The 26,434-nt window shown below is 39.9% G+C and overlaps 1 protein-coding gene and 1 long non-coding RNA gene across 5 annotated transcripts in view; one reads left to right on the forward strand and one right to left on the reverse strand.

The window, feature by feature from the left end:
- Positions 1 to 26,434, forward strand: part of LOC105485430 (ALG14 UDP-N-acetylglucosaminyltransferase subunit) — a 103,039-nt gene that overhangs the window by 43,356 nt on the left and 33,249 nt on the right. For all 4 annotated transcript variants that reach the window (XM_011747787.2, XM_011747788.3, XM_071076006.1 and 1 more), the window contains one exon: positions 4,346 to 4,477. In XM_011747787.2, the coding sequence (XP_011746089.2) occupies positions 4,346 to 4,477 (132 nt within the window). The remainder of the gene's footprint in view (positions 1 to 4,345; positions 4,478 to 26,434) is intronic.
- On the reverse strand, positions 566 to 26,433 carry LOC139357694 (uncharacterized). The gene is made up of 3 exons (XR_011611294.1): positions 26,321 to 26,433; positions 25,035 to 25,148; positions 566 to 694 (listed from the first exon to the last, which is right to left on the reverse strand). It is a non-coding gene; the product is annotated as an uncharacterized lncRNA (long non-coding RNA).

Consider the following 26,434-nt stretch of genomic DNA (forward strand, 5'->3'; position numbering starts at 1 on the left):
TACTGAACAAGGATCGTGTTCTCTGACTTGGAAGAGGCTCCTCATTGCCCTACCCTGTGGATAACCATGTCATTTAAATGGATACTTCTGAGAGCAGATGGGGCACTATCACTAATTATGCTGAGATAACAGGTGTAATCCTTTGCAATCTAGATGATTGGTCACTGTAGGCATGTGGTCATTGGCTGAGCTAGCTCCAGCACACAAATGGAACCAAGACTCCCCTCCCAGCTAAACTTCTGTCTGGAGACTAAGAGGTTGGTTCCTTGTATGGTACGTCTACAAGTCAAAAGAGAGGTCATCAAACTTTAGTTATTGGTCTTGTTGCCTTACCCTCAGGCCTGATTTTCTATTTTATATCTTGGAGGTCCTTCAGTTCCCATCCCAGAACATGCTTGTACTAGTTTCTATTCTTCTGAAAATGAACTGAGACCCATTTTCTTAGCTGCTTCAGGCTGCTGCCAGGGATGAGATGTAGACTTTCTTTCGTGTCCAGGTCTAGGAAAGCTATCTCCAGCCCCAGACGCTCTTGCAGAGGCTCTACCAGGCCTGGATGTTTACATCCTTGGAGCCAAGATGTAATCAGGGGAGCCAGAATCAAACTGATCACCCTTCCGGTCCCGGTGACACTGTCTGGATATAATCCAGAAATGCTGTTCATTGCTGCTGCTTTGTAAAGTTGTATGCTCATAGCCTTAAAAAAATTAAAGGAACATGATAAGCACCCATGCTTTTTTAAATAAAATATTATAGATATTGAGATTAGGCCACACAATTTGGTGGAAGTAACAGCCAAAAAAAACTTCTATGATGGAATTCTCCTGAATTATTTTTATCACAATAATAACAATGACGTGGCATCTTACTGGATTCAAATGTAGTTTGTAGTATAGGTCCACAGTCTCTTAGTCTGAAATCCTAAAGAGCTCTGATAACTGGGGGAAAAAAAATCCAGTTTTTCACAAGCTTATTTAACGGCAAAACCTGATTTGAATCAGCATGAAGCTTATAGTCTTTATTTATCCTATTTAGTGTGAATATTCAGGTATTGTTGCAGAAATACTAATGTTTTCTTTCTTTCCCAAACTTCAAAAGAGGCTATTCTATAATATGTGGTATATAAACCATATTAACTATCCAAACACTTCTGACCCAAAAGTTGTCTGAGAAGGGATTTTGACTCTACAATACTGCCTTGGCCTATTACTTGTTTTTAATTAATAATCTCCATAAATTAGATGAGCATAAACCTTAATTTCCTATTGCTTCTGAGTGGTTTATAGTTTGGGAACTACTCAGTATTAGTTTCTAGTTCAATATTTAGTACCTTAGCTTTTGGAAGGAAAACAAAACATTGATTTGATAAAAGATTGATAAATAAATAAAAATAGTGGATACATATTGAGCCCAGATCTCCCATTCTACACTGGTATACCATGGAGAGATGAGAAAATATTCTTTGCCATCATATGAAGAAGCAGAGTGGTCACACATTTCCATTCACTTTGTGCTGAGTCCATAAGAACTGCACTGGTGTTCTCTTGAAACATAATAGAAGCCTCCAAACACAATTTCACACTTTTTTGTGAGTGCAAGAAAGTAGTTATATGCTCTTACTGGTTTAGAAAAAGACTTTTCTATTCTCAAGGAACATATTGTTTCTCAAGGTCAAAGGGAGAGGAAGAATGTATTAAATATTCTGTTCTTTACTTTCTGACTGAACTGTGTGGTAGCCAGGCTCCAAGAAAGCCCTTGATGAGTCTCACTTCCTGGTTTTCACATTCCAGTATAGCCCCCTCCATATCAAATAGAGTTGACCTGTATAACTAATATCAAAATGTCAGAAATATCAGAAATATCAAAATGTGACTTCTGAGGTCAGGTCATAAAAGACATTACAATTTCTGCCTTGCCTTCTCTTGGAGCACTTACTTTTAAGAGGCTAGCTGTTGTGTAATGAGAAGACTTAATTAAGGAGCCCTATGGAAAGATCCATTTGGCAAAGGACTAAGGACACCACCCAACAATCAGCACTAAATGGCCAGCCATATGAGTGAGCCACCTTGGAAGTGGATTCTCCTGCCCCAGTCAAGCCTTCAGATGACTGCAACCCCAGCCACCCACTTGATTTCAAGTTCATGAGTCACTGCAAGCCAGAATAACCCAACTAAGCCACTCTTGGGTTCCTGACCCACAGAAACTGTGAGAAATAGAATATACTTGTTGTTTTAAGCTGCTAAGTTTGGAGGTAATCTGTTACACAGAAATAGGTAACCAATATACCTGGAACTTTGATTTAAGGAAAATATGTTAGTTTCTCTTAATTATGAAAATATGACGGCCAGGCGCGGTGGCTCAAGCCTGTAATCCCAGCACTTTGGGAGGCCGAGATGGGCGGATCACGAGGTCAGGAGGTCGAGACCATCCTGGCTAACACGGTGAAACCCCGTCTCTACTAAAAAAAAAATACGAAAAACTGGCCGGGCGAGGTGGCGGGCGCCTGTAGTCCCAGCTACTCGGGAGGCTGAGACAGGAGAATGGCGTAAATCCGGAAGGCAGAGCTTGCAGTGAGCTGAGATCCGGCCACTGCACTCCAGCCTGGGTGACAGAGCGAGACTCTGTCTCAAAAAAAAAAAAAAAAAAGAAAAGAAAATATCACTTTCATGTTGCAAATTTCAAACATATTCAAAGATATTCTGACCTGAAAAATGAAAATATCCTATAATATCATCCTCTCTATAATTTGTGGCATGTAGTTCCTGTTCCAGATTTTTTTCCTCCTTCTTTTTTTTGAGGCAGACTATTGCTCTGTCGCCCAGGCTGGGGTGCAGTGGCCTGATCTCTGCTCATTGCAAACTCCGCCTCCAAGGTTCAAGCGATTCTCCTACCTCAGCCTCCCAAATAGCTGAGACTACAGGCACCCGACTAATTTTTGTATTTTTTGTAGAAAATGGATTTCACCATGTTGGCCAGGCTGGTCTCGAACTCCTGACCTCAGATGATCCACCTGCCTGGGTCTCCCAGAGTGCTCGCATTACAGGTGTGAGCCACTGTGCCCAGCCCAGTTCCAGATTTTTTTAAATGCAAATACTAATGCACAGGCCGGGTATGGTGACTCAACCCTGTAATCCTAGCACTTTGGGAGGCCAAGGTGGATAGATTACCTGAGCCCAGAAGTTCAAGACCAGACTGGGCAAGATGGCGAGAACCTGTCTATACAAAAAAATTAGCTGGACATGGTGGCCCACACCTGTGGTCACAGCTACTGGAGGCTGAGATGGGAAGATCTGGGTGTGGTGGCATATGCCTGTGGTTATAGCTACTTGGGAGTCTGAGATGGGAGGATCACCCTGAGCCCAGGGAGGTCAAGGCTGCAGTGAGCTGTGATTGCACCAAGCACTCCAGCCTGAGCAACAGAGTGAGACCTTGTCTCAAGAAAAACAAACTAACAAATACTAATGTGTGTATGTATGCACGTGAGTATTTTGTTAATTGATGCTGGATTATATTAAACCTGCTGTCTTCCAACTTGCATGATTCACTTAATGTGTCTTGGGATATCTTCCATATGAATTCATATAGTTGTATGTCATTTGTTAACATATCTCCATATATTTTACTGTATGCACTTCTCCATTTCCTACTGGAGAATATTTGGTCTAGTTTCAGTTTCCACAGATACAAACAATGATACGGTGGGGTAATCTGTGGCATATATTTCCAGAAGCAGAAATGCTGGATCAAAGGGAGGCACATTTCAAGTTCTGATAGATATTTCCAGATTGCCCTCCCAAAAAGTTGTACCCAGGTATTTAACCAGGGAATGTAAATGTCTATTTCCCTATACTCTCAACAACACTGGTTATCCACTGTCATTGCCAATCAGGTAAGTGAAAATGACTAGTTTTCTGTTGTCCCCAGCTTGTTGGCCATCTTTTTACATGTTTATCATTATTTGTATTTCTTCTGTTTTGAGTTATCTGTCCATCTTTACCCGTCTTAATACTAGGTTACTTGTCTTATATATTGACTGGTAAGAACTCTTTGTATATCAGCAGGTTAAATTCTTTGCCTGAAATGTAGTTTATACAAACTTCCCCCAACTTATTGTTCAAACTGATTTTAACAGTTTTTGAATCATAGGAACTTTTTTGTCACATGTGATCCCATCTGATGTGTTATATAAAGCATGAGATAGGCATTACAACTCTAATTTAAAAGTGGTTAGAATGAAAATTTAAAATAAACAAGAAAGCATTTCTATTTCTACAGCTGTTAACTGTTACCATGTTTAACTTTGGTATCAGTGAATCAGTTGATTTGGATTCCTTCTGTTTCCTTCTAGTATACCAAATACTACATTCACCAAATTCCAAGAAGCCGGGAGGTTCGGCAGTCCTGGCCCTCCACCGTTTTCACCACCTTGCACTCCATGTGGCTCTCCTTTCCCCTCATTCACCAGGTGAAGCCAGATTTGGTAAGTAAGACCATCACTAAGGATAGGGAAAGTAACTCCCTGTAGATCTTTCATTAGTAACAGGACATACTGTTTTCTTAAACAGCTACCATTTATCACTGTGCCAGGTCGTATACAAGACCCTGAACTGGCTGGTGCCTTGATCTTGGACTTCCCAGGCTCCAGAACTGTAAGAAATAAATATCAGTTCTTTATAAGCCACCCAGTTCATGGTATCTCATTATAGCACCTGAAATAGAGTAAGATATCATCCTTGGATTTTTTGTGACTTTTATCACAAAGCACTCTTTCTCCTGCCTCAGCCTCCTGAGTGGCTGGGACTACAAGTGCGTGCCACCATGCCTTGCTAATTTTTGTATTTTTAAGAGAGATGGGGTTTCACCATGTTTTCCAGGCTGGTCTTGAACTCCTGACCTCAAGTAATCTGCCCGTGTCGGCCTCCCGGTGTGCTGGGATTACAGGCATGAGCCACTGTGCCTGGCCTGTGACCAGTAATCTTTGATGTTACTGTTGTAATTGTTTGGGGACACTGTGAATCGTGCTTACGTAAGACAGTGAACTTAATAAATGTGTGTGTTCTGACTGCTCCAACAGCCTGCTGTTCTCTCTCTCTCTGTCTCTCTCTCTCTCTCTCTCTCACACACACACACACACACATGCATTCCTTGAGCTTCCCTGTCTATGAGACACAACAATATTGAAATTAGGCCAATTAATAACCCTGCAATGGCCTCTCAGTGTTCAAGTGAAAGGTAGTATTTCTCATGTTTCACATTTGAAATCACAAGCTAGAAATGATTAAGCTTAGTGAGGAAGGCATTTGCAACAGGCACTTAGCCAAGTTGTGAATGCAAAGGAAAAGTTCTTGAAGGAAATTAAAAGTGCTACTCCAGACCAGGTGCATGCCTGTAATCCCAGCACTTTGTGAGGCCGAGGCAGAGGGATCACGAGGTCGGGAGATCGAGACCATCCTGGCTAACATGGTGAAACCCCGTCTCTACTAAAAATACAAAAAATTAGCTGGGCGTGGTGGTGGGCACCTGTAGTCCCAGCTACTCGGGAGCCTGAGGCAGGAGAATGGCATGAACCCAGGAGGCAGCACTTGTAGTGAGCGGAGATGTCGCCACTGCACTCCAGCCTGGACGATAGAGTGAGACTCCGTCTCCAAAAAAAAAAAAAAGTGCTATGGCACTGAACACACTGGTTTTATGATAAGTACATGACATAGCCTCATTGCTGATATGGAGAAAGTTTGAGCACTCTGGATAGAATATCAAACCAGCCACATTCCCTTAAGCCAAAACCTAATTCAGGACAAAGTCCTAATTTTCTTTAATTCTGTAAAGACTGAGAGAGGTGAGGAAGCTGCAGAAGAAAAGTTTGAAGGTAGCAAAGGTTGGTTGAGGCTTAAGGAGAGAAGCCATCTCCATAGCATGAAAGTGCAAGGTGAAGCAGCAGGTACTGATGTAGAAGCTGCAGCAATTTATACAGAAGATCTAGTTAAGATAACTGATTAAGGTGACTACACTAATCAACATATTTTCCATATAGACAGAACTGCCTTATATTCGACAATGTCATTCAGGACTCTCATGGCTAGAGAGGAGAAGTCAATACCTGGCTTCAAAGCTTCAAGGGACAAGCTGACTCTCTTGTTAGGGGCTCATGTAGCTGTTGACTTTAAGTTGAAGCCAGTGCTCATGTACCATTCTGAAAATTCTCAGGCCCTTAAGAATTATGCTAAATCTATTCTGCCTGTGCTCTATAAGTGCAACAACAAAGCCTAGGTGACAGCACATCTGTTTACAGCATGGTTTGCTGAATATTTTAAACGCACTGTTGAGACCTGCTACTCAAGAGACAAAGCTTCCTTCCAAAATATTACTGCTCTTGATATATTGGGCTGGATGTTTTTATTTTTAAAAAATACAAAATATGCTGCTCATTGACAATGTGCCTAATTACCCAAGAGCTCTGATGGAGATATACAAGGAGATTAATATCTTTATGCCTGCTAACACAGCATCTATTCTGCAGCCCAGAAATCAAGGCATAATTTTAACTTGCAAGTTTTATTATTTAAGAAAACATTTGTAAGGCCATAGCTGCCATAGATAGTTATTCCTCGGATGGATCTGGACAAAGTCAATTGAAAACCTTCTGGAAAAGATTCACCATTCTAGATGCCATTAAGAACATTCTTGATTTATGGGAAGATGTCCATAAACAGGAGTTTGGGAGAAGTATATTCCAGCCCTCCTGCATGGCTTTGAGAGGTTCAAGACTCAAGTGGAAGAAGTAATTGCAGAGGTGATGGAAGTAGCAACAGAGCTAGAATTAGAAGTAGAGCCTGAAGATGTGACTGAATTCCTAAAACCTAATGATGAAACCTGACTAGGACCCTGCTCTGTGACTGGATTTATACCGTGCACTCGAGGTTTAAGAGTAAACACAGCTCTATCCGTAAGTGGCCTAAGGTGATCTGTGAAAATGGCTTGCTATTCACTTGACCTAGAAAAATTCCAGGAAAGTCATGCAGATCAAGAAGTTCAAGTCTTCATGTTCACTTTAAGAACATCCACGAAATTGCCCATGCCAGAGAGACCTAAGTAACCAAGATGTTCTGTAACTCCAATTTTCTTTAGACATGTATTAGATTTTGCCAATATTAGCTAACTTGCTCAATTAAAAAGTTATCTAGTATTTTAAAAAATATCTTTGATGCAGCAGGTACTAAAAGGGATGAATAAAACAGCTCCTCAGGAAGCTTATACTTTAGCTTCAGGGAAAATGGAGTAAAGAAACAACAGGTAGACTCGAAATACAGATTAATTCAGTTGAAAATAGAGACCCTATTTAAATCAGAAATAGTTCTTCCTCTCTGCAGCCTACATTGAAGTACTTTTAGCTTGTTCTAGTATTCAGGATTCTCTTTATTTTATTAAAAAAAAATTTAAAGATGGGGTCTCTCCACATTGCCCAGGCTGGTCTCAAACTCCTGGGCTCAAACCATCCCCCAGCCTCAGCCTCCCAAAATGCTGGGATTACAGGTGTGAGCCACCGTGCCCAACTAGTTTCTTAGGATAGCAACTTAGGTTATTGATTAAGATATTTCTTCTTTTCTAATACAAGCATTTAATGCTATACATTTTCCTCTCACAACTGCTGTAGTTTCATCCTACAAATGTTGATATGTTGTATTTTCATTCACTTCTAAGTATTTTTATGTCCTTCAAGTCTTCATCTTTGACCCATGGATTATTTACAGTGTTTTGTTTAATTTGCAAGTGTTGGGAAATTTTTCCTATTATCTTTCTGTTATTGATTTCTAGTTCAATTTCCCTATGGCCAGAGAACATACTCTATTTTAAAATATATTGAGGTTTTTTGATCCTGGATGTGGTTTGTCTTGGTGAATATTCCATGGGCATTTGAAAAGAATATGTATATAATTGTCTATGAGATTCTGTTGATGGATGATGCCGTTGAGTTCTTCTGTGTCTCTGCTGATTTTCTAATAGTTCTGTTGTTGATTGCTAAAAGAGTGACGGGACACTTTGTTAACCCTTCTAAAACCATGTTTAAATAGTCCTATTGATCTCAACCCTTCGTAATCTCTTCTGTGTTCTTCTGCTAAAGTACACACTGATCCCACATTAAAATGAATTTTAAATATTCCATGGGCGAGATGGATACTCTTTTGTATCTTGAAGCCTAAAGATTTTTTCACTGTTGTGTCTTTCGTTTTTTCCTAAAAGTAGAAGTCTCTGTGTGAATCTTCAGTGACTAGGCTGATCTCATATCCTCTTGAAAATATACTCCTAAAGAGGAGTTAGTTCGTTTCAATGAGAAGAAGAGAAAAGTTAATTTGTGAGATTGCTGATGATTAAAGTAAGAGGACTGCTTATGTTGGGGGAAAAAAATCTATAAAGTTCTTGAGGGTAAAGGCCAAGTATTTTTGCATTTTCCATGGTCCTTTCTAGAAAAGCTTCCACATATTTGAGGAATGACTTAAAAATAAATGAATGAATACTGGATAAAATGAGTCATCACAAAAACAAAGACACCCACTCCCTACACTGGTGCTCTTCTCAGGCTTTATTAAGAGTCTGAAAAACCAGGAGGGTTTCCAAAGTCTGCAGTGTTTGATTACTGGCTTCATTCCACCCTGGCCATTACCAGATGAAATACTCAAGGAAAGAGCTCTGCATACAAAAATGAAACCTAATTTAATTTTTAATCAAGTAAAAAATAAATTTCAGATTCTCTGTATTAACAAATTGAAAGGAAATGGACCATTTCAGCCTAATACTCTGCCTCTTTGCCTGAAGCTGGTTTAATTCACCATGACAAATTTAGATGTACTTATTACATCTACACTCACTCACGCGTTGTATGAAAGAAGGCCATTATTTTATTTAGTCATTTTTTTCCATGTTCCATACCCAGTTTGAGCTGTGAAATGTCTAAGTTCATAGCAGTAGAAAGTTGATGGCTGGGTGCGGAGGCTCATGCCTGTAATTCCAGCACTTTGGGAGGCCAAAGCGGGCAGATCACTTGAAGTCAGGAGTTCGAGACCAGGCTGGCCAACATGGGTGAAACCCTGTCACTACTAAAAATACAAAAATTAGCTGAGCTTGATGGTGGGCACCTGTAATCCCAGCTACTCAGGAGGCTGAGGCAGGAGAATCACTTGAACCCGGGAGGTAGAGGTTATAGTGAGCTGAGATCACTGTACCCCAGCTTGGGGCATAGTGTAAGACTCCATCTCAAAAAAAAAAAAGTTGATGACACGGATGGTGGGTTATTATCCATAAGTAGGATACTGTGATTTTTTTTTTTTAATTAGGTGTTTTCTGTGGTGAGCCACAAACTAGGTGGCACCAAGATTATCACTGTTTGTATAGTATATAAAATTTTTATTGGCCTACTAATTAACATGTGTTTGAAATATTAAGAAGAGGCAATTAACTTCTTGTTGACATGCCAGAACCCTTACGGGAACTTTTTCTCCTTAACTGTTGTTAATTTGATTCTCTTTGTATAATGACCTTCATCTGGTATTATATTTGGTGGTGATCAAAAAACTTCATAACATGTTCAAAGGAAACTTGGCTAGACAAAGAAAAGGTCAGCTGTCCCAAGATGCTTATCTATCAATGGAATTAAGTGAGAGGAAGGTTTTCCAAGCCAAGTCAAATGAGAAACAATTAGACCACACTTGTCTACTGCTTCATGTTTTCCAAGATTAATGAAATCATAACTGGGAGCCATTTGTTTAGGTTTCCTCAGTTCCTGCTCCTCTGGTGCCCAGTCCCTCTATAATGCGTTAAAATAATGCCAGTGTCACTCCTTCCCACTGTGTGTCTCCTCTCCATATACGCACTGTAAATTTGGCGGCCTCCTTAAAGATACAGAAGGACTGGCCCTGCACTGTACGTGCATTTAGCAAGTCTGATGATGGTCAGAGTCCACTGCGAGAAGTGGTTTGATGTGAAAATCCTCCCAAATATCTGGTTTCTTGTGACTGACAAACTGCTTTTCCCAGCTGCATGGTGAAATTACCAGCTGTGCCACTGACACACTGGCTGAGTGACAACCTGTAGCTGCTTCCATCCATAAATGAGGTATTTAGTTTAAATGTTACAGCTTCTGTTTCACATTGAGTAAGTTCAGAACAACATCTGTGTCAAAATTAGGCTGCATATTAGCAGTTAGATTGCTTTGAGTTGTTTTTATTCGTCTCCATTTTGGGGGACTCTCAGCAGCTTGAAAATGATTTTTCTTTCTATGTTGATGATTTTTCCACTTGGCAAACATTACGTTTTTCCTGTCTGCAGAAGCCAGCGTGGCTTTGCCTGCGATTTTTGCTCCCTTGTTTTGCTTTGCCTGCATCACTCGTGAGCTGTCACTGTTCCAGCCCATCACAGGCTCATTTTGAATCTGAGGCTGGTGGGGACTCTTCCATTCAAGGTGAAAGCCAATGTGTTTTCCCAAGGGTAGCTGTGAGGTCACAGTTAAAACAAAAATGAAAGTTGAATGGAAAGGAATTCAGCTGTGAGAGGATAAGAAGAAGGAAAACAAAACTGTTCTTGAAGAAGGGACTAATGTGGTCATGGGCAGTGAGCTCCAGAGACATGGCCTTATAGACGAGGGTAATGGGAGGTGCTGGTGGCGAGGTAAGAACAGAGGGTGGGGTGAAGAGAAGGGAAGCCTTTGAAATGACCTTAGATGCATGAGTAATTCCTAGAACCAGTCCCAGCTTCACAGACTTCCAGTGCTTATTTTAAAGGATCATGTGAAGCAGGAGCTCTATTTGTATAGCACTTGAAAATCAAGAAAGTGATGTTTCTGTTTAGAATCTTTAAAATTTCTCTTTGACCTACAGAAAAAATAAAAGAAGGGGGCACAGACAGCACCGATAATTGAATATGTAATGGGAGAGCCTCGGAAGGGCTACTGCCCTCCAAGTTAAGTGGGATCATTAAAGTTTTAGAGTTTGTGTCACTAGAGTCAGTAGGGAAGCGTCATAGGAAGTTTTAAAAATTTGAATACAGACTGTGAACTCCTTGAGGAACGGTGAGGTATATTACTCATCTTGGCAGTGCTAGCACCTATTCTAGAGCATGGGGCATGTAGGAGTTCAATAAATTTTGAAAGAGTAAATCTGGGTAGGAGAGAGATTAGGAAAGGAGAAGTCAGAGAAGCTATTAAAACCTGACGATGACCATTTACAGCTTTTAGGTGGGCTGGAAAAAATAGAATAGGAAAAAACATTGCATAATTGCCCCTTGGTTAACTTTTGCTCCCTCTGAATTAACCGCTGAATTTGTCTAAGGATTTTTTTTTGATAACATGTTTCTGAAGTGTTAAATATTCTCTTTATCAAAGCACCATAAGAAAACGGCGAAAGTTTCTCATTCACCTTAACCAGAGTACACTTGCTTTATTTCTTTAATTGAAGTGAAATTTGCGTAACATGAAATTAGCCATTTTACAATGTACAACTCTGTGGCATTTAGTACATTCACCATGCTGTGCAACCACCACATACCTATACAGCATCGAGTTCCAAAACATTTTCGTCAGCAGTTGCTTTACTTTAATTTCTTGGTGTGGTAGAACCGCTTAGAGTTTTGTGGGTTTTTTGTTTTTTGTTTTTTTTTCTTGAGACGAAGTTTCGCACTTGTTGCCCGGGCTGGAGCGCAATGGTGCGATCTTGGCTCACCGCGACCTCTGCATCCCGGGTTCAAGCAATTCTCCTGCCTCAGCCTCTCCAGTAGCTGGGATTATAGGTATGCACCACCACACCCAGCTAATTTTGTATTTTTAGTAGAGACGGGGTTTCTCCATGTTGCTCATAGAGAAGTGCTGGGATTACAGGAGTGAGTCACTGCGCCCGGCCACCACTTAGGGTTTTTTACTTCATTTGGGGGAGAAAAAACAAACAAAAAGATTAAAACCCAGACAGTGTCTTCTAATAGCCTCTAAAGATCAAAGGCCGTCTCCTTCATGGTCTTTCTTTATAATTCCTTGTTTACCCTGCCCAGAAGTCATTGAGTAAATGTGTCTTTTCAGTTAGCATTTCCTCTTTGATACTTTGCAATTTGGTGACTTCTTTTTCTCCTTGTATAATTTTTTTCTTTTCTTTTTTCTTTTTTTGTAACTGAGTCTTGCTCTGTCACCCAGGCTGGAGTGCAGTGGTGTGATCTCGGCTCACTGCAACCTCCGCCTCCCAAGTTCAAGCGATTCTCCTGCCTCAGCCTCCCGAGTAGCTGGGATTACAGAGGTGTGACACCACGCCCAGCTAACTTTTGTATTTTTAGTAGAGACGGGGTTTCACCGTGTTGGCCAGACTGGTCTTGAACTCATGACCTCGTCATCTGCCCGCCTCAGCCTCCCAAAGTGCTGGGATTACAGGCATGAGCCATCACACCCAGCCAATTTTTTATCTTTTAAAGCATGAATACATTGAAGCCTGCTGGCAATGGATTTCTTCTTCCTTTCTTTCTTTCCTTTCTTTTTTTTTTTTTCCTTCCAAGATAGAGTCTTGTTCTGTTGCCCAGGCTGGAGTGCAGTGGCGCAATCTCAATCTCGGCTCACTGCAGCCTCCACTTCCTGGGTTCAAGTGATTCTCCTGCCTCAGCTCCCTGAGTAGCTAGGACTATAGGGACCCACCACCACACCCAGCTAATTTTTGTATTTTTGGTATAGACGGGGTTTCACCATGTTGGCCAGGCTGGTCTTGAACTCCTGACCTCAGGTGATCCACCCACCTCAGTCTCCCAAAGTGCTGGGATTACAGGTATGAACCACCGCACCCGGCCGTGGATCATGGATTTCTTTTTCCACTGTAAAACATATACGAAGTTAAATCAGCTGTAGAAAGCTTATTGCTGGGATTACAGGCATGTACCACTATGCCCAGCTAATTTTGTATTTTTAGTAGAGACAGGGTTTCTCCATGTTGGTCAGGCTGGTCTTGAACTCCTAACATCAGGTGATCCACCTGCCTCGGCTTCCCAAAATGTTGGGATTACAGGCGTGAGCCACCACGCCTGTCCAGGTTATCGCTTTTTTACCTGTTAGCCTGCAATTTGAAATTCCACTCATACCAGGACAGCATTTTAAAGCAGATGTAAGCCAATCTGCTTCTCACCTTCAGTGGGGCCTTTTCCACATAGTCAAAAGGGTTAACTGATTTTCCCTAAGATACATGGGCAATTAATTATTAAAATGTTCTTCAAAAGGACCTTACAATCAAGAATGAGGATACGTAGAATGAGTAAACACCTTACACATTTCAAATACGATTACGGCTTACTGCAAAAGCTATGTTAGCATTATTGGGTGAGGAATGTAAAAGATCCAGTCAGAAACAGGTTAGAGAGCTTGAACTGGTATTATACATGCTTAAAAATAACAAGAAGGTCCCTGCTGATAAGACCTTCAAATTATGGAAAAAATATATTGTGACTGATAATTTTTTTAAGAAATGTGCATACCAGATTTATAAGTTTCACATGTTTACAGTGTCAGAACTTCCATATTCTGCCATAAAAATGAAATCCTGCAGTGGAATCAGCTGTCGAATTGCAAAGGGCAGCAAATTCCATTTGTTAGCAAAATACCATTTTACATTCTTGGTCTTTCTGAATTCACATTTAAGCCACTTATACAAATCTTTGACATAAGCAATTTTAAAAATATGTTTATGGCTGACAGTTTGTGAAAACAGGTTTGCTTTTGTGGGCTAAATAATCACTTTTCTCTAAAGATAGGTGTCACATGCTTAAATCAGTTGTGTCCACATCTTAAAGCTCCAGATGTTATTTTTCACATAATTTGCTTACACAGTACAGTATTTTGTAGATAAGCCTTGTTAGTGGAGGCAGTGCCTGGATTCAGGGAACTTGGTCTGTTGCTGTTTAATTATTCCTAAGCCAATTTGCCTGTTTCAGTTTTTCAAGGAGACATGATTCATCTCTGAAGTCACACAAGGAGAGAAAAATTCCCCACTGGTCACTTCTATGAAAAAACAGAATTGGGAGGGGCTGGAGGTTGGGAGAAGGTGGGGGTGAATTTCCTGCTCTCTGTGGAAACCAGGTATAGCTTATGTAAGGCAAACTTTCACTCTTAAGGTCATAAAAGAAATCCCCATATTGACCCTCCCTCCCTCCCTCCCTCCCTCCCTTCCCTTTTTTCTTTTTTTCTACTAATTGAGACAGAATCTTGCTCTGTCACCCAGGCTGGAGTACATTGGCATGAGCTCGGCTTGCTGCAACTTCCGCCTCCCAGGTTCAAGCTATTCTTTCCTGCCTCAGCCTCCTGAGTAGCCAGGATTACACCCAGCTAATTTTTTTTATTTTCAGTAGAGGTGGGGTTTCACCATGTTGGCCAGGCTGGTCTCAAACTCCTGACCTCAAGTGATCTGCCCGCCTCAGCCTCCCAAAGTGCTGAGATTACAGGCCTGAGCTACCATGCCTGGCCACCTCATATTTTCTTTATTGGTTTGATTAAGAATTCATCCTGAATATTTGCTTCACATTTGATTTCCTATAATTTCCAAGCTACTTTTTTCTCTGGTTTGCATCCATTTTACCTCAGTTGTGATACACAAGAAAAAATACCATCCTACGAATCAGGAGGTTTTGACTTTACTCTCAGCTTTGTCAGTAGTTAGGTGTGGCAACTCAAAGCTAATCAGTTAGCTTCTCTGAGTTAGCTTCTCCTTCCTATCAAATAGGAATAATGAGAAGCTCCAATAGAAGAATCACAGCTGGCAGATCCACTTGCTTTTAACCAAGCCACTCCCTCTGCTGGGAAAGTGATTCCCTGAGATTCAAAACCACTTACTGCTGCTCACCTCCTGCCAGGACATATGATCCTTGGAGCTCCGGTGCCTCATTGGATTTTAGATATCGTAGATCTCAAAAATATATATATTTACTTGAATTATGATGTCGATGTGGCTGTTAGAGTCATTCTGGGGTTCCCCAGGGTTTCCTTCAGGAGCACCTATCACCCATACACATCCCAAGGGGCTTCGAGAAGGTGGTTGCCCTTCTATAGCCCTGCCTGATACATGCTCGTGGCTCTCCTCTCTCTTCTGTCTCCTTCCTTGCTTTAACTGTTCTTTCTCTTTCTTCCTCTCACCTACACATCTACTCTCCATTGGGATCGTGTTGAAGCCCCTGTTTCATCTTATCCTTGACATTCTCTCCCACCTGTTTTTGTCACAAAGACCCTAGAGGTTGGCCTGTTTACCCGCACTCCTTTCTGACTGCCCCAATCAGATTATACTGCAGGAATTCTTCCCCTAGGTCTCCCTTAGGTCTACTGGGAAATGAACTTCAATTTTCACCAGTTTTGGTATTTTTTTTTTTTCCTAGCACAGTGACTCTTCATTTTAAGGGCTTTTCCTGCAGTTGACTGTAGGAAGCAGATAGGTGTTAAAAACAGTTAAGCATTGCAGGAGTTAGATGTGTAGGAACTAAGGGGTTATTGATGGACTTTATTCAGATGTGAATTGGACAAGGTCTTTCTCAATGCCTTTTGTCTGCTTCAATTAGCTCCTTTTTATTTCTAAGACCAGCACTCATCAGGGCCTCCTGCCTTCTCTTTTTTATCAGCCAGTTCTGAAGCAAACTGATGATCCTTGGGCCATAGCAGACACACACATCTTGTCCGATTCATGTAGTTGGTCAGTATTTGGACCACATATTTGGTCAAGGTATTTCACACCACACACGCGCACACACACACACACACACACACACACACACACACACAACCTTTTGCAAAATTGCAAGGGCTGGTGACTGCAGGATGGACATTAAGCAGCCCTAAGTAGTGACTACCTGCCTGGGCTGTCCTCTCTGTGGGCTCTTACCTCTGGTGGTTTCATTTTTTGTAGGTTCCCTGACTGGACTGTCTTTGTGTCCATCCTTCAAGCCTTCTTCTGAGGATCTGAGTGGGCAGTAGCAGTGCTGAGAGGTGGCTTGGAGGACCAATAGGTGTTCTTGGGGACTAAATGCATGCCATGTAAATGAAGGCAGTGGGCTTACTGCACACAGTTGTGAGATAAACCTGCTGTCACTGAACCTTCTTCTTTAAAGTCCTGGAGCTTCCATTGCTGTTGTGGCAGAATAGTTCGTATTTATCAGATTTAGATCTTGGCAGATTTCTGAATTTATATTTATATCTTGGTGGGTTTCCAAATATAAAAATCAGCATGTGTCCGCATATTCCCCTTCCTCTTTTTATTAGAGCAGTCATATTATTCAATGGACATTCTCTGATGGAGAAGCCTTTTGTACACTTAGCATTACAAACTTATACAGATGATACCTCACCAACAATTTAATTCTATACCCACTTTTTAAAGTTTAGGTAATAGAACCAAAAGAAGGGAGTGCCTTGTCCAAAGTCTTAGAACTAATAGCAAAGCGTGGATAAAAAACCAGTTCTTTCACTCCCAGCTCCAGGTTCAGTTCTCTGACCACACCACAAATGAGACATCATAGACTTTTCTCCTCTTGAAAGGTATTAGGTGGAATATGCCTACATGGAATAGAGAAAATGGGCTTGAGCAACATGCATACCCGGGTTTAAAATCTAGGTCTGCCATTCTACTATTTGGATAAATTTAGGTGAGCTGTTTATTCTCCATAAACTTCCTTTTCCTCATCTGTAGAACAGGGACCACAATATCTACTTCATAGTCTTGTGTGAACATTCATGCATAAGAAGCCTCCATGGTAAGTTCCTGGATCCTTCTCCTCTTTTGTCATTAAGTTAAATATTATCTTCCAGAAATCAAGAGGCTAATAAGGAGTTAATAAATGTTTTAAAACTTAGACCACGGAATGTCTACACAATGCCCAGTTTGGATGCTATGGTATTCTGACTGTTTTTGTGTTGATTTTCATGCCACAGTGAGCCTCTTCAGACATGAAAACAACCAAAGATTATTTGCTTCTCTCTTCTTTGTTTTCTGGCCCTCTGATGTTTTCATCACAGACTCCATCGCTTCCAAAAACGGTGTGTGAGGATTTACTAATGAATTTCAGCTCCGTCCTGCTGGACCACCATTTAAGGACATCCTTCCAAACCTGCCCCTCTCAAGAAGGGCTCATCCACATGCACCTGATTCACAAACAACCTTAGTTCCCCAGTTTGGTTCTTCATTTTCTTGAGGCTTCTTCTGAGGCTTTTTGTCTTGCACCATTACTCCATCCAGATCTTGCCCTCCTGTGAACTCTTCTTGAACTTAGAGTTTAGCATTTAATTGTTCTCTAGTCATTTAACTTCTGCTGAATTTTCTCCCTCCCCAGATTAGATCGTGAGTACTTTAAGAGCCAAAAACCAAGCTTTCTGGGTTATTATTATCCCTGTGGAGCTTAGCAGTGTGTCAGGTGCTTGGAGAGGTCTTTGATTAATAAGTGAATAGTAAGGAACTGGAACACACTAGCTCTACCAGATGGAAATTAGCAGCACCCAGTCCCAGCTCCCTCCAGATCTCCATCTCTCTCGGTTAAATATCTCCTCCTCAGCTAACACCCTCTGATCCCTCCTGGATCCCACTGAGAGGTGAATGGTGTTCACAAGCCCCTTGAACTGCTTCCTGGCTCACCTTTATTACCCTGACTTGCTCCCAGCCTACTGTCAGGTGTGTTCTGCCCTCTTTGTTATCAAAGACTGGGGACTTAGGCCTCCCCTCTTCTGAGTGCTGTGGCAAGTTTAAAACTGTATGGAGCTCTCTTCAGATTGCAAAGGTTTAGGAATCATAACGAAGGCTTAGGAACTCGGGTCTTTTTCTGCTGCCATTCCATCAACATGCGCACTTAATTCTTAAAGAAAATGCTATTCATTGAATGTTTTAAATTTTTTAAATTTTTTATTTTTTAAGATAGCCAGAAACTATTAATATAGAATGCCTTTCTGACGTCATTGCTCTGGGATCATAAAACCTACATGTCAAAGCTATCCTTTGAAGTTATTTAGCCATAATTTTGTTATTTTATAAGCTTTTTATTGACAAATAAAAATTATTTATAAATCAATTTGTGAATAATTGTAATTATAAGTTTACACATAATTTAATTTTTTGAAGATAATTCTAAAAAAATTATTGACAAATTTGTTTTTATTTTGCATTGAGTAACTGCTGTGAGCTGAGACTAGAGGTAGGCACCATGGGAAATGGAGAGGTCTGTTTGTGCTCAGAAGAGTTTGTAATCTAGAATCCAGCCATGGCCCCAAGTCTGACGCTAAGAAGGAAGGATGATCTGGACTGGGAACAGAATTGACCTGCCTCAGGGTTCCAGACTGAAGCATCAATGTGATTTTTCAGAGGTGTTTTAAATCACAGGCCCTCTTTTGGAGGTAAGAACAGGTTAATTAGCCACTATCCCATTATTCCAGGCTGCACAAACTACATAGTAAAGAATATGGCATGAGGCTTCAGGATGTCTGACAGAATCATTCTGGAAGTCAGGGAAAGCAAACGCTCTTCAAAGGGCCCAGAACAAATAGCCCTTTAGGTCAGTTCTTAAATCAATAACAGATCAGTCACCAGAGGAGGAAGTCTGTTTCACAGCCGAACAGTGAACAATGCTGTACTGAAACCCTAAGTTCCCACAGTCTCTGGGGAGTAATTAGAACTTGTTCAGTAATCAGCTAATTTGTACTTCTGAGAATGATTCTAAATACAAAATGATAAAAGTTGGGTAAAGGGTAAAGTATAGACCATTGCTTCATAATGGAATTGCATAATTCAAGTGGGGAATCATAAATTTGGACATGCTAGAAGGGTGTTTTTTTTGTTTTTTTAAGAAAAAAGTGATTTAAAGGCAATGCTAATAAAATAAAAATAACCCATGACTAAAAATATATGCTGAAGCATTTGATCTCACTGCGACCTGAGAACAGTAAAATATCCAAGCTGGAGTCTAGTCTACTAGACTAGTCTAGTTTTCTCACTAGGCCTATAAATTAATTTTGAGACTCTGAAGTAATTGACCTCTTTTGTCTGCAGAGTCAGTACAGATTTGGGGTGCTTTTTGTTTTAGTTGTTGTCAAAACATTGTAGATATCCATATCCTGGTTGCTGTATTTTTATTATAAAGAGCAGGAAACTGGCCAGGCACGTTGGCTCACACCTGTAATCCCAACACTTCAGGAGGCCCAGGCAGATGGATCACAAGGTCAGGGGTTTGAGACCAGCCTGGCCAATATGGTGAAACCCCATCTCTACTCAAAATACAAAAAAAATTAGCCGGGCATGGTGGTGGGCGCCTGTAGTCCCAGCTACTCGGGAGGCTAAGGCGGGAGAATTGCTTGAACCCAGGAGGCGGAGGTTGCAGTGAGCCAAGATTGCGCCACTGCATGCCAGCCTGGGAGACAGAGCAAGACTCTGTCTCAAAAAAAATAAAAATAAAAACAAGAGCAGGAAACTTATTTCCATCAAAAGAGATGGAGGTCTAGGATACGTGAATAAACAATAGCTTATGGTTAATTTCAAATACAGCTTGTTACCCTGCACTAGAAAAATGAGACAATTCTATATTTAATTATATATAGCAACTCTAACATTTGTGATGAGAGGGAAAGATTCTTCTGGATTGTTTTTCTTTCTTTCTTTCTTTCTTTCTTTCTTTCTTTCTTTCTTTCTTTCTTTCTTTCTTTCTTTTTCTTTCTTTCTTTCTTTCTTTTTAATTGAGACAGTCTCACTGTGGCACAATCTCGGCTCACTGCAACCTCCACCCCACAGGTTCAAGCAATTCTCCTGCCTCAGCCTCCTGAGTAGCTGGGATTATAGGTGCCTGCCACCATACCCAGATAAGTTTTTTTGTATTATTAATAGAAAAGGTGTTTCACCATGTTGGCTAGGCTGGTCTCGAACTCCCAACCTCAGGTGATTCACCCTTGTCGGCCTCCCAAAGTTCTGGGATTACAGGCATGAGCCACCGTGCCTAGCCTGATTTTCATTGTTTCAACAGGACAAATACAAGAAAGACTTGAATAGTATCTCATCAGATTATACTTTTCCTGTGATATCGGTTTTGAACTTACAGTTTCTTTCTAGCTTCAAGAGTCTCTGATTCACTGATTCTAACATGACATACTAGGAAATTCTATCAAAGCAGGGCTCCTGGAACAGGCCCCGTTGACCATGGAGCAAAGATGTTCTCAAGAAGAAACCCACATATGGTGATAGGGTATATGACTAAACTGCCTGATTTGAGATACACAGCTTTTGTGACTACCAAATCTGGCATTTGTGTTTCTCAGTAGCAGATGTGGAGAATGAGTTATTACTTAATGAGCAGCAAAATCTTACTGGACTCCACTACAGTAGCACAGTAGCTCACCCTAATAAGACAAAACAACTGTAAAATAGTTTGTGTGAGTTTAGTTCCGAGTCTACTTCTGACCTAGTTGGATAGTATTATTTCCCTAACCTAGGGATTTCAGGTTACTGTGACATCCACCAAAAGATCCAAATCATATTCAGTAGAAGTTCATATGACAAAATGAGAATTAAACTAAATTTGGTTAAATGTTTTGAGTTTTACTTTTGTATTAGTCCGTTTTCACGCTGCCAATACAGACATACCTGAGACTGGGTAATTTATAAAGAAAAAGAGGTTTAATGGACTCACAGTTGCATGCAGCTGGGGAGGCCTCTCAATCATGGTAGAAGGCAAAAGGCACGTTTTATATGGCAGCAGACAAGAGAGAAAGAGTCAAGCCAAAGGGAAACCCCTTATAAAATCATCAGATCTCATGAGACTTAACTGCAAGAACAGTATGGGGGAAACCACCCCCTTGATTCAGTTATCTCCCACTGGGTCCCTCCCACAACACATGGGAATTATGGGAGCTACAATTCCAAGATGAGATTTGGGTGGGGACACAGCCAAACCATATCAACTTTTCATCACTGTAAGTCATTAAAAATACAGATTAAAACACTTAGTCACATATAGTTTTTAGATTCCAGTAATAAAGAATAATGAATCTTAATCCTGTTCTATATGGAAGTCTCTGTAGGCTGCTATAACACAGTACCATAAACTGAGTGCTTACTAACAATAAAAATTTATTTCTCACAGTCCTGGAGGCTGGGAAGTCCAAGGTTAAGGAGTCATCCCATTTGGTATCTGGTGAGAGTCCATTCTCTGGTTCATAGACAGTGGTCTTCTCACTGTACTCTTACATGATAGAAGGGATGGGGGAACATTCTAGGGTCTCTTTTATAAGACACTAATCCTGTTCCATGAGGGTCTCACCCTTATGACCTAATCATCTCCCAAAAGCCCATCTCCTAATATCATCACCTTGGAGGTTAGGATTTCAAGTATGAATTTTGGGAGGTCACAGACATTCAGTCCATAGCAGGAAGTAATTGGGATCTTCAAGTTTCTAGGCTAATCTAGATGCCTTCCTATATATCATTCTTTTTTTGAGTTGACTTTCTGATTATAGCAAGGCCAGGTCAGCACACAGTATTCTCAATATATGGTCAGGATGATTTCTTCTGACTTTATTCAATATCTTTATTTATATAATGAAGAACTTTGCTTGTTCTTATTTCTGCTATGCTCTGTTAGAATTGGAATTTTATCTTCCAAATCTTTAGAACCTTTTACTAAATATAGAATGATATTCTGGCTTTTTTTTTTCCTCTTCCAGTCAAGAACTATCTTTTCTTTGTAGAATTTAGGAATGGCAAAAGGAACTAATTCATTTTTGTGGTGTTTTCTAAATCCAGAATACACAAATGAGTAGGCACATGGCTGATAGAAATATCAGTATACAATAGCTTATAGCTTCTTTCTCTTTTAATACAAAATATAAAGGGCATTTTCACCACCATCAAAAATTTCCTGAATTCACCTGTAATCAATTTCTACAATCTCTTTTGCCATTTAGGCCAAAGTGAGGTTTTATCTTTATCATTGATAGACAACTTCATTGTGTCTATATCAATGATAAAGATGGCTGAATTTCAGCTTTATACTTTAGTGAGTGGAATATACTGGATTTTTTACTACAATACAGACTAAGATACTTGGGAGCAGAGAGTGGAGGTGGTCGAGGACAAGTCTAGGCTGAGTCCTATGTTTCTGACTTGGGCAAATGAATCAAACTTCAGCTACGTTTGGAAGTAGGGATGTCCACTGGATGTACTGTCAGAACTCAGAGAGCAATCTGGGCTGTAAACATTGATTTGGCAATAGTTGAAGAGGAAAATTATTTGAGAAGCTATAAATGTTAGGAGGAGCTTTCTTACGTAAAGTTTGTTCCATAAGATAAAGTTGAAAGGTTTGGGAGGATGAATCTAGGAGAAAGAAACACAGGACCAGTATGACAATGAGGGGACATGAGAGAATTGTTTATTAGAGCCACTAACTATAAAAAGTCTAATTTTTTTCCTCTGTGAATGTTGGAGGCTCATTCATGGATCATACTTAAAACCCCAAATTTATCATTGCTGTCTCTAATTATTTGGGTTAAAAATTTCAAAAGCCTATTAAAGTCTAGAAACTATAATTCCTTTTAGCTTTTTATTTTGAAATCATGTTAAACTTACACAAAAGTTGCAAAAATAGTAGAGAATTCTTGTGTGCTTTTTACTCAGCTCCCACTAATGTTAACATATTATACAATCATAGGTACAGTTATCAAAGCCAAGATATTAATGCTAGTATAATACTATTAACTAAATTACAGGCTATATTCAGGTTTTACCAGTCTTTCCACTATCGTTCATTTTCTGTTCCACATGCAATCCAGAATCCACATTATATTTAGTTGTCAGATCTCCTTAGTCTCCTCCAACTTGTGACAATTCCTCAGTCTTGCCTTATCTTTCATGACTGTTACACTTTTGATGAATACTAATCAATTATTTTGCATACAGAGACTACAACTGTATGATCAAATAATGGGATTTATTCTTACTCTATTTCTGAATGGAGCTTTGAGTTTTCTAAAGACTGTATTTTGTGTTTGTCAAAACCCTGGTGACTGGTCAAAATCCATTTCAGCACAGCACAATTATTGTGACTTCTTTGTGTTGCTTGGAAATTCCTCCTTCCTTCACTACAAGGAAATGATATATTCTCTGCTCTACTTACTATAGTAATCGCTCCATCTTTAATAATGATAAGTGAAATAGAGAGTAAAGAGTAAAAATTTTCACAATATATAGTTCCTAAATTAATAATTTTTTGTCTTAGAAGTCATTTTAAATACAACATGATTATACATAAAATATATAATATTTTATAAATATAAAAATAAAAAAATTACCATATGACCCAGCAGTTTTACTCCTAGGCATATACTCAAAAGAACTGAAAGCAGAGACTCAAACAGATACTTGTACACCAGTATTTATAGCAGCATTATTCACAACAGTCAAAAGGTAGAAACAAGTGTCCATCAACAGATGTGGAGAAACAAAATGCAGTATATATACACAATGGAATATTAGCCATAAAAAATGCAATTCTGATACATGCCACAACATGGATGAACCCTGAAAACATCATGGTAAATGAAATAAGCCAGCACAAAAGGACAAATATTGTCTGAGTCCACTTATTTGAGGTAGCCAGAATAGACAGATTCGCAGAGATGGAAAGCAGAATAGACGTTACTAGGGGCTGAAGAAGGGGGGAAATGGGAAATTATTGGTTAAGGGATACATGGTATCTGTTTGTAATCATAAAAATGTTCTGGAAATGGATAGTGGTGATATTTACACAACCTTGTAAATGTGCTTACCATCACGGAATCGTACATGTAGAAAGTGGTTAAAGAGGGTAAATTTTATATATACTTTACCACAATTTTTAAAAAATCCTTATACAACCATAGCTCTCCTGTCACCCACTTACTGGATCATTTAAATCCAATATATAGGGTCTTTTTATTCTACAGATTAAATTTTTTCTGAAAAACCTATTTTTCTAAATAGTATTATCATACTAAACCTAACCTTATAAAACTTGTATTTCACCTAATAGAAATTTGAAAAAGTTTCATCTTACATTTATTTGAATAATTTAATTTCTGATACTTGTATTTGATTAGTTATGAAAGTCAGTAATAGAAACATAAGCTTATTCTCACTAGAGGTATATTTTTTCCTGTTGGCTTGGATTTTGTGATAAATGTTCACATAAAGTTGAGCCTCTGAATAAATCTCCCTGCAGCATGTACCACCCACATTCATCAACGCTCCTGATTGTATGCCTCAAATTCTCTAGAAGTAGGAAGCACTACAGATACATGCTTACTGTAGGGAATCTAGAAATTAGGGACTTGTATCTCCATGAGCCCCTAGACTCATGGCACCATTTGTTAGCTTGTTCTGTTTCATGACTGACAGCTCCACCAGAATAACATGGAATGGGAAAGAAGCGATTCTCAGACGAAAGGAATACTGAGAAAAACAAAAACAGATGTCTAGCATACCAGATCATTTTATTAGTTAATTCCACTAATGTTTGCTGAGCACCTCTTATGTGTTTGGCACTATTCTAAGGGTGAGGGATACATCAGCTAACAAAACAGACAAATATGCCTGCTGTCATTTAGTTTACCTTGGAACTGGTCTGTTCAGCTGTAAAGGCACGTTGAAACTTGGGCAGCTGGCAAGTATAACATAAAGTACTTAGACTTCCATGGCTAACCTGTCTCCCACTTCTTGAAGTCATTGCATTCAAGGAGGATAGCAAGCTAGTATTCATGTCAGAGTGACTTCCTTATGCAGAGGTCTGCTATAGTTTCCATTAAGTTCAAACCAGTGGGTGGTATTGCTGTGGTTTTGGGGGCCCCTAGCATCTAGAATGAGATAAACTGGTACTGTTTTAGCCTGTGTAGACAACATGTTCACAATAGCCAGTCAAGTTGCTGCAGGATTTCGGTCTCAGACCAAAATGGGATGAAAAATCAGGAGCCTTGATGGAATTTTGCATTTTGGGGCTAAAGCTGAGGTTTACTAGACACGCAGGAATGCAGAGGTTTTCCAGATACATACCAGATTCAAGCTTAAGGCAGAAATACTAATTCCATTTTATAGACCAAGCCCCTGGAAAGGGTGGTGTTCCCGCCAGTCTTGGTTAGATCACTTGGGACATGGGCAGGGCACAGTCTGTTAAGAGAAAAATGTCTTCAGATGGGAAATGACCATAGGATGCTAGTAGATGGATGCTATCAGCAAATAAAAGTAATTGTTAGTATTTGTTAGGCAGACCTACATTTTTTCATTTAATCCTCACAACAAAAATGAACAAAGGGGGAAAAACCCTCTTTGAGATCAGAAGTCTACTTGCAAGTATTAAAAAATCATATAGAACTTGCTCAAACAAAAACGAAATTTTTCAATACTGGCAATACAGGGATTATTAAGACAGACCGTCCCCACCCCCCTCCTCTGTCCTGATCTCACTGCCTGTGCAAAGGGATAACATTTTTGCCTTTTGGAAATATTAGGAAATACAGTTACATGTTTCAACTCTGGAAGCCACATTGGGTTCTAGGCATCACACTTTTAAAGGGCCATTGACAAATTGCAGCATGTTCAGAGGAAAATGATCCAGATGGTGAGGAAATATGAAACCGAATTATATGAGAAACAGTTGGAGGAAGTAGAGAGGTTTAGCCTAAAGAAGAGAAGATTAACCAGAAAGTATTACAGAGACCACAGTTTTCAGATTCCAGAAGAGACACCACAGAGGTTAGGGATTCATCGGATTCATCATACTCTGCCCATTGGAGCCTCCCAGAACAAAGGCCTTTGTCGGGAAGATACAGGAAGAGCATGGAAAAGAAATTGATAACAAAGCCGTGCCAGAATGACTGGGCCTCACTGGAGACAGGTTCCAAGGTGGGTACTAAGCCCCACATTTCTGGAGTTATTCTAATGAAGGATATCAATCAGCACCCGCTCATTTCATTCTTCCTCCGTGAGTCTTCCCAGATCTCCCATGGTCAATAATCTCTCCTCCATGAGCTTTCCCAGATCTCTCATGGCCAATAATCTCTCTTCCTGGTTCTCCCCTTTACTTTTTACCTCTCTGAAGTGCTTTCATGGATTCCTTTGTATTCAATTCAATTTATATATCTCCATCTCTCACTAGTCATTCTCAAACCTATTGTAATCCTTTTTATATCTTGTCCTTTCCTATCCTGAAATGAAAGTCATAGTTAATGGAACCTACCTATATATAATTCCAAAAGTACAATAAAATACTCTAATTTTAATAAAAAGGAAAAATGAAAGGAATTTATAGTCAAATTACATGTTTTCTAATATGTACATACCCAGGCATGACCAACCAGAAGGCATAATCCAGTGCATAGATTCTGAATATAGAATTACCATGAGTAGGACAGCTACAATTCAGACCGATCCGGGTTCATTGTATTGATAACTCA

Source organism: Macaca nemestrina, chromosome 1 (genome assembly GCF_043159975.1).
Source record: "Macaca nemestrina isolate mMacNem1 chromosome 1, mMacNem.hap1, whole genome shotgun sequence".
NCBI classification, from domain to species: domain Eukaryota; kingdom Metazoa; phylum Chordata; class Mammalia; order Primates; family Cercopithecidae; genus Macaca; species Macaca nemestrina.